The 13,297-nt window shown below is 41.3% G+C and overlaps 3 protein-coding genes across 8 annotated transcripts in view; 1 reads left to right on the top strand and 2 right to left on the bottom strand.

Moving 5' to 3' along the window:
• Positions 1-1,574, bottom strand: part of LOC123974450 (gamma-aminobutyric acid receptor subunit gamma-3-like) — a 113,132-nt gene extending 111,558 nt beyond the window's left edge. Inside the window, exons 1-2 of the mRNA XM_046055141.1 lie at positions 1,501-1,574; positions 904-1,058 (exon numbers count right to left, since the gene is read on the bottom strand). Of these exons, the coding sequence (XP_045911097.1) occupies positions 904-1,058; positions 1,501-1,556 (211 nt within the window). The 5' untranslated portion in view covers positions 1,557-1,574. The remainder of the gene's footprint in view (positions 1-903; positions 1,059-1,500) is intronic.
• Positions 1,575-4,245: 2,671 nt separating this feature from the next.
• The window catches only part of LOC123974489 (gamma-aminobutyric acid receptor subunit alpha-5-like), a 32,023-nt gene continuing 22,971 nt past the window's right edge, over positions 4,246-13,297 (bottom strand). For all 5 annotated transcript variants that reach the window (XM_046055229.1, XM_046055239.1, XM_046055249.1 and 2 more), the window contains 3 exons: positions 10,652-10,804; positions 10,205-10,416; positions 4,246-8,725 (listed from right to left, as the gene is read on the bottom strand). In XM_046055229.1, coding sequence (XP_045911185.1) covers positions 8,426-8,725; positions 10,205-10,416; positions 10,652-10,804 — 665 coding nt within the window. In that variant the 3' untranslated portion in view covers positions 4,246-8,425. The remainder of the gene's footprint in view (positions 8,726-10,204; positions 10,417-10,651; positions 10,805-13,297) is intronic.
• The window catches only part of LOC123974459 (gamma-aminobutyric acid receptor subunit beta-3-like), a 63,023-nt gene continuing 62,144 nt past the window's right edge, over positions 12,419-13,297 (top strand). Inside the window, exon 1 of one of the 2 annotated variants that reach the window (XM_046055165.1) lies at positions 12,419-12,570. In XM_046055165.1, coding sequence (XP_045911121.1) covers positions 12,419-12,570 — 152 coding nt within the window. The remainder of the gene's footprint in view (positions 12,571-13,297) is intronic. The other variant, XM_046055175.1, reaches the window with a different exon arrangement.

Below are 13,297 nucleotides of genomic sequence, written 5' to 3' on the forward strand. Positions count from 1 at the left end.
CTAGCTTGCTTGCTTAGAGAAAATTCTAACTGCAGGTAACATTCAGATAGAAATGTGGGTGTTTTTTAGCCTTTCTGTAACTGTGAAGAACTTTGCAGTGCTGGTTTTGAAAAGTCATCCATAAATAATGTTTTACTGACTTACTCACAAAAAAGCAAAACATCTTTGGTGTCAGTTTTAAATGGAAGGTATTTGCTTGTCATGTAAGTTAGTTAGTAATGGGAATATGTGTGTTATAGTATCAGTTAAATAGGACAATGAATTTATAACTATAATTTTTCGTTTTTTTCTGATAATTTTGTCAAAACAAGCATTCAGAAGATGAATATATTGAAAACAGATAATAGTCAGTTGACACTGAAACCACATTCAGTAATTCAGTATTTTCATTTCAGTAAATAGACAAATGTTTTTAGGAAGCCATGGCCTGCATGGGATCATGGAAACAAACTCCTGCTGTGCAGCCAAACATTGTTCAAAAATACAGAACTTTATTCTGAATTCTAGTGTCCAAAGACATCATATGTTCATCATATGTGTTTTAAGGAAATGTGAATAAAATGATGGTTGTAGAATAGTTTATGGTGCAGCCATAAAACAAAACAAAAAAACATTGAGTCTTGGGTGTGTGAATCGCTCACTGTGTAAACAAGCTTCACTGAAGATCTGGAACGAGCTGATACGTAACATAAGACACAAGAGACTTTTAATAGCCTTAAAGCTCCCAAGGGGGACAACAACCCCCATCCAGTGCTGCAGCGTCACTAGTTTCAGCACCATGGACAGCTCCACCCCCAACCAATAACAATCAGCACCTCCGACAGCGCCAGTGACACTGAACTCCACTAAGTTTTTTGGGGCTATTACTCAATCTTAAAACGAATGAATATAATCCAATCTTACTTCCAATATCCGGCCGTAGCGTCTTGTCATATTCCTTGAGCAAATTGTTCAGTATAAGTGTGGCATCCTCCTGGTGCGACCTGGGAACCAGCATTTGATTGACAGTGGTATCGTGGTGATCTTCGTCGTCGTCGCCATATTTCAGTAGATCAGAACTGGGTGGTGGGGAGGGTGGAGTGGAAAAAAAAATAACAAGGGGATGGGGTCGTTAATCATGTTATGTGTGCCACCTTTGCTCCCCTTTTAATAAACACTATTGTCATGAAAAACTTTGCCATTTGCAATTAATCATGTGTGCTGTTTCAGTGCCTTGAGGTTAAACACATCTTGTCTTATCTGTATTTGGGCACAGCAATAAATGGTTGCTGTCCTTTTTGTCTGCGTGAGTCTGTGTTTGTGTGTATGTGCGGGGAAAGCCCTTAGAAAGGAAGGGGGAAAAACACCACATTGCATGCGTTGTCAGCCAGACTCATTCACGTGAAGTGCGCACTTGCCATCAAACCCTACAATAGACACATCTGAACTTTTGAAGCTTCAAAAGAAACACCTCTCAGCTGTTGATCATGCAAAAAAAAAAAAGACGCAAATGAGACTCACCGAGCACCTTGAGCGAGCAGAAGTGTGAAGAAGATGACCACAAACTTGATTGTCATTTTCCCATGCGCGGATCCCATCTGATCACAGAAATTGGTGGATGGAGATCCAGGTGTTATGCCGCTGCCGTTGCTGCGATAAAGTGCCAGTACAGTAGGTGTGTGACCATCAATCCCTGCTCTGAACTTCCTCATCCGCCCACACACTTTCTTCTGTGTGTCATCAGGGACCACACGGCGGTCTCCCCCTCTCCTATCCTCCAAGATCCTCGCAAGGGTTCCTCCGGGACGCACCCGACGATCAATCAGTGTGATCAGTCCAGCCGAGGGGAGTCGAATCGACTTGATCCAGCAGCGCCCACCTCCCTCTTTAACGCCTGTGTGGGCAACAGAGTGGTTGGGTGACGCTGTCTGCTGCTGCTGCTGCTGCTGTTGCTGGTGGTGGTGGTGGTGGTGCTGCTGCTGCTGCTGGTGGTGATGGTGGTGAACCTTATAGATGAGCATCTTGCGTGACTCATACACCATTGCACAGGCTACACACAGTACCTTCACCACAATTGAAATGCACGTTAACCACATGAAAAATCAAATGCTTTTTATTTTTTTTTGCAGCTTACGTCATGATAAAAATATTTATTTATTTATTTACCTTTTCTGTATAGTTAAACATTTATAGAAATGAGGATATGTTTTTGGAAGTATTCCAGTGAATTATACAATTAGCTAAGGATTTAATAGTGCTGACCCAGGAGGTGGATTTTTTTATTATAAAGCAGACCACCCTAAAATCAATCCAGTATAGTGATTTTCTTTGATACCTTATTCATGTTTTTAATTTTACAGTATGCTGCGCCATGGTATGATCAAATATGAGCATAAAGTCATAAAAAATCCCAGCAGGATTTGAGTTTACTGGATGTGAACTTTATTTTTGTTTATATTTGATGATGATTGGTGATTTGCCACTGGAAGTCACATTCAGGCTTCACACACCCGTTTACGTGCCAAAGAGTCACAACCAGGCTCCCCTCGACAACTCAAAATAAGTAATTTGTGAATAGGCGCACAACACAGCAGGGCAGCCTACAAACTTGCGAGGCTTTTGAAATCCACACAGCAGCACACTGCGTGCAAGCCGAGAGGCTTCGGTGACCCCTGGTGGCTGATGCGTGGGGAAAAAAACGGGGAGCAATGTTTGATCTGCACCGACCTCCATAAATGACCCACAGTTCCGGAGTATTAAAGCTGATATTTAACTAAAGTCCCATGCAACTGCAATTTGTTTAGTTACACTATATGGACAAAAGTACTGGGGACACCTACACATTACTTTTATAACACCCCGCCACACACACACACACACACACACACACACACCCTCTGCAGCTATAACAGCTTCAACTCTAGGAAGGCTTTCTACAAGATTTTAGAGTTTGTCTGTGTGAAATTTTGCCCGTTCATCCAGAAGAGCATGTGAGGTCAGACACATGTTGGACACAAGGGCCTGGCTCGCAATCTCCGTTCAAGTTCATCCCTAAGGTGTTGGTTAGGGTTGATGTCAGGGCTCAGAGCAGGCCAGTCGAGTTCTTCCACACCAAACTGGGAAAACTATTTCTAAAGGAAAAGACCAAACACAAACGGTTAGAACTGTTTTCTAAAATTGTATGTTGTAGCATCTAGATTTCCCTTAAAGACCACACCATGAAAAACAGCCCCCACCAAAAGTATTGGGACAGGGATGTCCATACAGTGAATATTACTTTTCCGCTGTCAGGAAAACGCACTCAGAGTATTACTTAAGTAAAAGAAGCAATACCACGGTCCTGCATTCAAAATCTTATTTAAGTAAAAGTACAGAAGTATTATCAGCAAAATATACTTAAAGTATCAGAGGTAAAAACACTCATTCTGCGGGAAAAAGACTCCTGTGACTGATGTTATTACATACGACATTATTAGATTGGTAATACTGATGCATTAATGTAAAAGCAGCATTTTACTTACAGCATTGTAGCTGGCTGAGGTGGAGCTAGTTTGAACTGATTTACATACAGTTAGTTTAGTCCAGATTGTTTCATACACCCTTATTTGAAAAGTGAATAGAAAAGTACATTATTTCTCTTTAAAATGTAGTGGTGTAGAAGTATAAAGCAGCATACAATGCTAATACTAAATTAAAGTACAAGTATCTCAATATTGTACATTAGTGCAGTATTGGAGTATGTACTTATAGTTGCATTCCAACACTGCCTATAAACCCATAAAATGGATGACTTACCTTCAGAAGTGAGTGTATTAATGATTTCCCTCTCTTGTGACCGGCGAGATGTCTAATGTTCTTGTTATGTTTGCTCAAAAACAAAAAAAATAAATATAAGAAGCGAAAGTTCTTCCATCTATAAAAAACTGCTCACTTACTGTTCATCAAACACGGCGATGAAAATACCTAGAGAGACAATGCCACTCTAAATGACACAAGGCAGCACTGTAACTACGAAGTTGATTTGTCACATTAGTCTTCACTGGAGAATGTAACAAGAGCAGTGCTTTCACAGAGGCAGATGTGTGATCCCTGGAATTGGAGCACACAGACGCTATATGCATCAAACGATTGCCATAAAGCATTAAATATCAATGTGTACTCAAATCGATACAACTAAGAACTGCAGTCAGTTTCCCCTCTTGTGCAGAGGGATTTTACAATATACAGCAGCTTTGCTCCATGTTTAATAATAATTTCTGAATTCCATCTTTGTTCATCCTTTTTATTTGATCATTTGAAGTATAGTACATAAAACAAATACAGTACATAAAACAAAGAATGAATAACACAAATACTTTAAGCCCAGCTATAGCTACAATGGCTTTGCAGCATTTTTGCTAAATCCAAGCAAAGGTCCTCCAAAATAATCAAAGTTCTTTATTGAGGCTTAAAAACAAGAGGAACTTCATGCATGTGTAATGGCTGTCCCTTCCTGGGATGGACAACTGTTGCTATCGCAGCCCTGCATTAGTCTCCTTAAGCTGAGTGCTGCATGTGCATTACATTCTCCAGTTGAGAGACCCAAGTTCAAAACTCAGTCTGCTTCACAGCCCGTGAGCTAGCTTTGGATAAAGTACATATAATCAATCCAAAATTTGTCCCCAACACGCACCAGCCACAGCTGTCCAGACACTGCAGAGAGAAAAACAAGCATTTGTCATCGTCTGGGCCAGTTGAGGCTTAAATTGGAATGAAGCGCTTTGCTGTAAGGGCCCCCCCTGAATGGGTGAAAGTAACTTAAGCGGAACTAAATCCCTTTTCTAACAGATGTATGGCAGATGAGTCTGTCACAGTGGCTGAAGGAAGGAGGGAGGGGCAATAGAAAAGAGAGTAATGGTTACATGGATGGAGGTGATGGATGGACGGGTGGATAGACAGGGGCACTCGTTTCTTGGACGGCAAGAAAGATGTAGTCTACAGAAGGGGTCAGCAATTAGGGTCAGTTTTATCAGTACTGTTCATTAGGAGGCAATGTTTTACAGGTGCGGTGGAGAGGCCTGTAGGTTTCCATTATGTTTTGTTTGCTTCTTTTAAATTAAGCTAACAGAGCTAGCACAGCCTGGTGCAGAATCTAAACACAGTAACCTCGGTCTGTAATTATAATTAGATGTTATGAGGCTAGGCTATATATAGGCATTCACATTATTCTTGTATATACATTATCATTATTTCAGAAAGCTTTTTTATGCTAGACCTACCATGTGCAGGTATAACTTTGAACAAACTAAACTTTTGACCTGATGATTGAGCTGGAACAGCCAGCTGGCAGACCGACATTTCCATCCGTAGTGAAAATAATGGAGGCTAAATACACTTACATGATTAGGGATCAAAATGCCTATTACATTTTCTTTTCCTTTGGGAGCAAACAAATAAGACTTTACCAGCTCACATAAAACACCGCTGAAGAAGTTCAGAACAAACAAATGATCCCAACGCAGGAATAATCAGAAACAAAAGCTGATTCTTGATGAAGAACAGATTCAGAGGTTGGCGGTTGGTCCCGGGGAAAGAGGCATCTGTTTATCTGGACTTTTACTTTTACACTGCTACTGTGGTTTAACAAGCACTTAAACACATTCTTTGCTTTGCTGATAGACACCCACCGAGTATTTGACAGACAGCAACACGTTAGATTTACATAAAATGCAGATAAAACATCAACAACCCAAACCAGCACGAAAACACTACAGGCTATCCTGGTGGAAAAAATTTCAAAATAAAAGCGCTTTGGAAAGAATTTTGAGAGCGATCATGAAGATATTTACTGTAGGTCCCAATTTCACAAACTAAAGCAGGTACAGTACAGGAGCATCTTTATTTATATGGTTTTTCACCAAACCATTGTATCTACATCTGTTCAGCGGCAAAAAGTTGACAACGCTCCTAGCAGCAAGTGACAGGAGGGAACTACACTGTTTAAAATCCGTCAGATTGAAGAAACAGTGGGGGTGTGAGTCGTTTTGTTCCTGAGTATGTCTCACCACTATAGTCCAACAACTCACACGTGCTGAAATGCCACAAAGTATGCTCATTGCTTTCAGTTTAATTACGTCAGTGTAGCTGAAATTAAGAAATGAAAGTCTGATTCGATTCAAAGATGTAAGCTCTTCTACAAGCAACAAGAGGAAACGAATCTTACTCCTGTACACACAAGCATTAAGAAAAAGTTATCAGACAAAAACTCTTAATAAGTTGAAAGTCAACATAAGACTTAGGCATATTTTTTCTTCTAAGGGCTTCAGACTCAAACGTGAGAATGTCTTTATTTACACGATGCTCTTATGAGACTCGGAATAACTTCCCAAAATCTTTGTAGCTTAAAGGCCTTGTCACACCATCATTTTAAAAATCTGCAGGGAAATCACTTCATCCCGCTGAAAGGGTATTTGCTTGCGGAGCGAAAAAAATCAGTGCTAATCTCTTGTACTGCTGACCAAGAAATAAGCGTCTTGAAAATGCTGAACTTTGAAAGAACACCGAGATGGAGAGGCCAAAATGGAGGAAGCTATTAGTGGCTTATTAGCTATGGTACGCCTTTAACTTTTATGCACTTCTCCACAAAAGAGACATGGTCAGCAGACTGTTCCGATATGGTCCAAATATCTCTTTTGAATAAAATGTGTGAACTTATTGCCTGTTAGCAACCAAGCTAACACGCTTGCTAGTTACAGCACAGTGGTCACGTCTGGTTGGAAGTTTCCAGAGCTTTTCTTCCCTCTTCAATAAAGCTAAATCATGAGAATCAAAATTCCACTGGCGAGTAAACGGCCTAAGAAATAAAAGAAAATCAGCTATTGAGTGACAGACAAGTGCTAGCATGTGAGCATTTAGCTCTCTCCAACTAGCAGTAGCTCACCAACCTTCTAGAGCTACATATTTTGTGCACAGATTGATTTTGCTGTGTCACTTTCCAGGTGAGACCAAGCATTTACAGTAAGTTTGCTGACGTGTATTCACCTCTCTCTTGTGGAATTTTTGTCTGTTTTTACTGACGTATAAGCAGTTTATCTGATACAGTTGTACTAGAATGCAGTAAAATAATGGGGATAATGATACTTCATTGACTGCTGTTTTCTTTCTTTTTCCCCACATGGGGAGGTCAGAGGTCAGGATCAGCAGACCTGGGGCAGATTTCACAAAGATATTCATTAAGAGTGCTCTGTTAGTTTTAGGTCACTCTTCATTTTGCTCTTAGATTAAAGTTAGACAGCTACACATAAATAATGACAAATGGCAAATTAGTCCTACTCAAGTTAGTAAAGACTTTAATTTAGATGTCTATATGAAGCCACAGTCAAAGTTTGTCTTTGTGAAAGCGGCCCCTGCAGCCTAGCAGTGTTGTTGCCTAAATAAGGGTTGGCACCCTGGTCATCTCGCTGAATGACAGTCTCCAAACTCTCAGCATCACTCTGCTGATTTGTATGTGACACGCTGTGCGTTTCGAGCACTGGTCTCTCAAGTGTGAATATTAGTTTCCTAGCTGAGTGACCTGGTCTCAAAATTCTGTAAAAGCACATATATCCACTCCTAAATTTGTCCTCAACACATCATCCACAGCTGTCCAGTTACCCGGTGCAAGTGGGCCAAATACTTTTGTTGGCAAGCTTCCTCAAAATGATGACTTTTTAATTTAATATAAATTCACAAATGACTGCAATGATAATCTTCCAAATAGATGTTTTTGTCACCTTCGGGTAGCATTCAATTTTTTTTTCTTTGTCATTTTCCACTGAGACTCTGACTGCCAATGCTTATGGGAAACCAGGCCTGCAGCAGAGGGTAAAAGATGTACAAAGAGTCACACGAGCACCCTCTGCAATTGGAGAAAAAAATGGCAAATGCATTTTTCTAATTCAAATACATACAATATATCGCAGGTTTTCTTACCATAGCATAAGCTCAGTACATTTCAGTCCTCCATGACACGCGCAAGTGTAGGCAAAATTGCTCAAAATGCCTATGTTAGTTCAATTTGTTGTAGCAATGAAGTGTGCTCCCCTATTTAAGCAGTGATTGACATATACATGGTCGGTATTCAAGACAGACTTCATGGTTTCCTTTGAGGAGAGCTTCATGCAAACTGCAGCAAAATAGATGAGAAAGAAGCAAAGCGTCAGCTCTCTCATCAGTTTCTTTGTGATCAAGCAGCCATGAAAAACAGGAAAGGGGTTCTGTTGCAGCCTTGCATCCATTCAAAGTGCTTGAATTAGATAGCTGAGTAAAGTTTGTTTTTGTTCTTCAAGCGCAGATTATTTTTATGTTTTTTTATGTCTAGGGCAGAGACCTCACAACAACCCCTTTCCTTTTAGTCCACCCACCCTCAGACTTCCGTCCTCACACAAACTCTCCGTCTCAGAAAAACAGGGGGGAAAAAAGAGAAAGATTACGTGGAGGTGACCACTCCTTTCACCACCGGTTCTCTGTTAATGTACGTGGCCCAGTAGACGAGGTTGAATGTTCCAAAGAGGACGGGAAACACTATCCGCGACATCTTGTCGATCTTGCTGACGCTGTTGTAGGTCTTCTTAGGGTCCACCACCTTGGTCTCAGAGGCCCGGAGCTGCACTGACGTCGTGTTGGAGATTGTGGAGATGGACATGTCCTTGGTGAGGTTGGGGGTATAGTTGACTCCCGCCGAGCAAACGTTGTTGGGCTTTTTCGACAGCACCATGGGGTCTCGTTTCTACAGTGGGACATATTACACAGAGCAGTGAATTAGTTTGAAGCCCTGTACAGGTGCCATTTGCTCTGCTATGCAGCATGAGATGGCCCGGGGGAATGATTAGTGATTTTACAGGAAAGTGAAACTTTTCTGGCAAAACATTTCGGTAAAAAGCAGGGGTGCTGTGTAATTGAAGTTCACTCAGGTGGCAGTTAGATTTTTATTTATGATGATTGCAATGTGCAGGTATATGTTTTATCGCAGCTGCTAACAGATGCATGACCACTTTCACCAGGCATCTCTGGTAATATTAAAGCAAGCAACATGTATAATAATCAATGCTGTGAAGTGATATCAATATCCTGATGACGCATGATACAATTTGTGTGGTGTAGTATAAAAATCCTTAGTTTTCAGAGTAATTCATAGCCTACATCTAAAACTGGTGATAACTTATTTCTCTTTTTGGAATATCACTTTAATGCTATATATGGATCCTAAAGTGGTTGTTTAAAGAAACAATTTTGAGTTTTTGGAAATATATTTATGCGCCAACTTCTTAGCTAGAGCCAGGAGACAGTTAGCTTAGCTTAGCATAAAGAATGGAAACAGGTAAACAGCTAGCCTGGCTTTGTTTAATGGCAACCAAATCTGCTCATCTACTGTTAATTAGCAAAGCTTTAAGTGCTGGCATATTTTCTTCTACCTTTGAACAGAGCTCGGCTAGCCTCTGCCTTTAGTCTTTATGCAAAGCTAAGGTGCAGATAGGTGTATGATATTTTTCTTATACCTTTGGACAAAGGCTAATTGTTTCCCTTCCAGTCTATATGCTAAGTTAAGCTAACTCCTGGCTCAAGATGCATAACAGACACCCAAAATATCAAACCATTTCTTATTTGGTGTTAGGACCATACTAGTGCTTTGCTTTTAGCCCATTTTCTACACCATGTTGGTCTGTACATGGATTTAGAGAACATTTTATACCCACCAGCCAAACACAAACTTATTGAATACAATAAATTACTAAATTCACATTATCCTTTTAACAGCCTTCACACTTGCTTTGTGTTTTTTTCAAGGTGTGATGTTCTGATAACATACTGTAGCTCATGAATACAGCGCTTTTTGGCAATCTCAAATCAACAATGCACCAAGGAAAGCTTTAAAAATTATCCCTGCAAACAATTGCAGTGATTATGTAACTGACAAAAAAAAGGTGGCGATGAAGTTATTCACTGTAAACGATGACCTATTTCACACAGGTTTAACATCTGATTTTCATATGTTATGAAACAAGGCTGTCTGGATGGTGGAAAATCTGTCTGAAAAGTTACTGTATGCTTTGGAAAATGGTTGAAGGTGATTTCTAGTTTATGGGCTAGAACAGGTGAAACCAGTGATATAGTCTTTTAAAGTACAGACAGACACCACCAAGTTCACATGTGTAGTATCATAAGACGTGCCTAAATATGTAATGGGTTTAGTGCCCACAAGCTGTACCTTAGGGTGCTGTGCTTCCAGAGCCTTCTTGCCATCCCAGGCCCAGCTCCTCTTGGTGAAGTAGTTCACAGTGGCGAACTCGATGAGGGCAGAAAAGACGAAAGCGTAGCATACGGCAATAAACCAATCCATGGCTGTAGCGTAGGCCACCTTAGGGAGCGAGTTCCTGGCGCTGATGCTGAGGGTCGTCATGGTCAGCACAGTGGTCACCCCTGGGTGCATACAAAGGCCGTGACAAGTTTAAATTGAGTTTTCACAGGCTGACTTGAAATGAGCTCTCCCCTCACTCAAGAAAGGTGGGCGCTTTAATAACTCTTAACTGCAAGCCATCACAGTGCTGCTGCACAGTGGGCAACTGTTGTTATTCTCCCTTGTGTGAATGTGCATGTCAGGAATATTACCCAGATAAAAAAAAAAGGAAATGAGTAAACAAGTGGCTTCACTCACCAAAAACAGTCCTTGCAGGAACTGATTCTCTGTTTAGCCAAAATGACACCTGGGACAGGATTACAGTCATGAAACAGGGCATATACGTCTGGATGACAAAATATCCAATCTTCCTCTTCAGGTAAAAGTGGGCCATCATCACTGTGTACTCTCCTGGAGGGATATAAAGAAATAAAAAGGATATAAGGTTACATAGGGACAATAAACAAGGTGAGTGGTTGGATGTCTGGTAATGATTGAGAGATCTGCTTCAAGCTGAACCAAACCAGGGTAAATAGTGTTCGCACATAGTGGAATTATTACATCAGATGTTACCACATAGGACAACATAATCATTACTGGCTAAATTATTTTTTATGACCCAAAACTTGACGGTATCTAAAATTAGCCTGATGGTGCTTAATCACTAGATAAAACGACCATAAACTCTTCTCATGCTTCTCCCCTTACAAATGTATCTCTCCTCCTTCCTGCTATTGCAGTAATGAAATAATTATAGGTGGTGGAAACTGCAGAATGGAAAGCGGCGGAGGTGGAACAGTTAAAAAATGAAGCTGGGATAAAGGGAACATTTCATTTAACAGGAAAATGAGAGCAAGAGGTGTTAATTATTGCGAGGACATGACAATAGATTATTTTGCAGTTAATGACTGGGATTCGACAATGGGGGCTATGGCAGTTGGAGGTAAATCCAGGGACAGAGAAAGTGTTGCGAGTGAAAAAGAGAGGGGACACAGTATTCAGTTAAACAACTGAAGATTGCATTTGAGGCTTTAAAAAATCCTCTCGCCAGCAGCAGTTTGTGACTGCAGGCGCTGGTAAACTATGAAAAACCCAATGACTATATTCCACACACTAGGGCACATGTACGCAAGCAAGCTCTCTCTATCCCACACACACACACACACACACACACACAGAGTAATACATGAGGCTTTCTCCAGGCAAAATCGGATTTTTGAACCTCCCTAATCCCTGGTTACAATCCGCATCCTGCCATCAGCGAGAGAAAGAGAGGGAGTGTGTGTGTGTGTGTGTGTGTGTGTGTGTGTGTGTGTGTGTGCATGGGGGGTGGATAGGCTTCCTGTCCTGGGATCCTCAGAGTTTTAAGACCCGCCCACTGCCAGCCCTGCCAATCCCGGCACCGACACGCACACATACACACACTCTGAAACACACATGAAGCATGATTTCTGACTGCTGACAGCCACCACACACACGCAGACACACACCTCGGCACCCACTGTAAGCCACGGAGAGGGACACTCAGTGCTGCTAATCACTGGTGGGATGGAGGGGGGCTAACCGGGTGGACATTTTCTATCTTTTATGTTGTTTTTTTTTGTTTTTTTTGTTGGTTGGCAGCTCTTTGTGGAATAATGATCAAATATTCTTGACATGATTGGCTGGCGTGCGAAGGGAAGAAAAAGCAATTCAGAAAGTGCTTCGTTGGCATCCCAGCATCAACTGACACTGGCCTGCAAGTGAGGTAAATTTGTTTATTTTGCAGGCACCTCGTACTGACGGCAAACAACTGCCACATATCACACTTATCAACAACACTGCCTCAGCCATGCCTCGATCAGGAGATCCCCAACCCAGTTAGTTCTTACTGCGACCCCATCACCTGGGCCCTCTGACGCCCTCATGACTCCAGGCCATCTGGCTCACAACTACCCCATCAACTTCTACTGCTGTCGGAAGCATCCGGACACATCAGGGCGCTGCCGACCTGGGACACCCCAGGGTCACCTTTGTCATTGATGCATGGATCCCGACAGGACTGGGGGCAGAGGAATGAGGAGGAACATGTTCCTCTGGTGGATCTTATTGCTTTCGTCCCAAGGATTTGTATTTCGCAACGTCCGAGGGGAACTTCCTTTTATTGCGGGGAACAATGCTGCCATGCTGGTCAACTGGTGAGTAGGAAAATTACGGCTTTTGCCTTTAACTGTCTCGCACATTTGACTGACCAGTGATTATATTGTGGAAAGTTTCTAAAATATTTATAAGCATACTATTCTTTAGCCCTACAAGTCTCTATAGACTATAGATAGAACTCTTGCTATAATACATCTAATCTACTTTTAGAGTCGGGGAGTTATTTTAGGAAAGGTATTGCTCTCTGAGACGGAAGAAGCCATACAGATTTCCTCAGAAGTCCTCAAAAAACCTCATGTCCTCAAATGTCTGTCTTAAGATTAGATGTGCTAATCAAAGTCTCACAACATCACATACATGCTGTGTTTTGAGCTATGGACATCCATACATGAGGTTTCAAGATCTATGCTCATTATCAACCAAGATCAAATGCTAAAGATCATTTCAACATCTCCTAGAAATTGAAGCATTTGAATCATTGGAAAACCCAAGATTAAAGTATAAAAAGCACAAAACAATTATGGCAAATTATGTTGATGTAAGGCCAAGTTTTAGTAAGATTTTATATCTGGAAGGAGGCAAGGATGCCCATTCAGATTTCCCATACAGATGCATACATTCCTCGAACTTTGACTGACTTTTAAAAGTGAGAAGTCTCAATTTTGTTTTTTATTGAGGCCATGGAGCCTGAGCAAGTGGAGGAACTGTTACTGCTGAGAGTAACAACACGAGAAAGGCCAGACAAACATTAATTGACTGCTGTTT

This window comes from Micropterus dolomieu, linkage group LG01 (assembly GCF_021292245.1).
Source record: "Micropterus dolomieu isolate WLL.071019.BEF.003 ecotype Adirondacks linkage group LG01, ASM2129224v1, whole genome shotgun sequence".
Lineage (NCBI taxonomy): Eukaryota > Metazoa > Chordata > Actinopteri > Centrarchiformes > Centrarchidae > Micropterus > Micropterus dolomieu.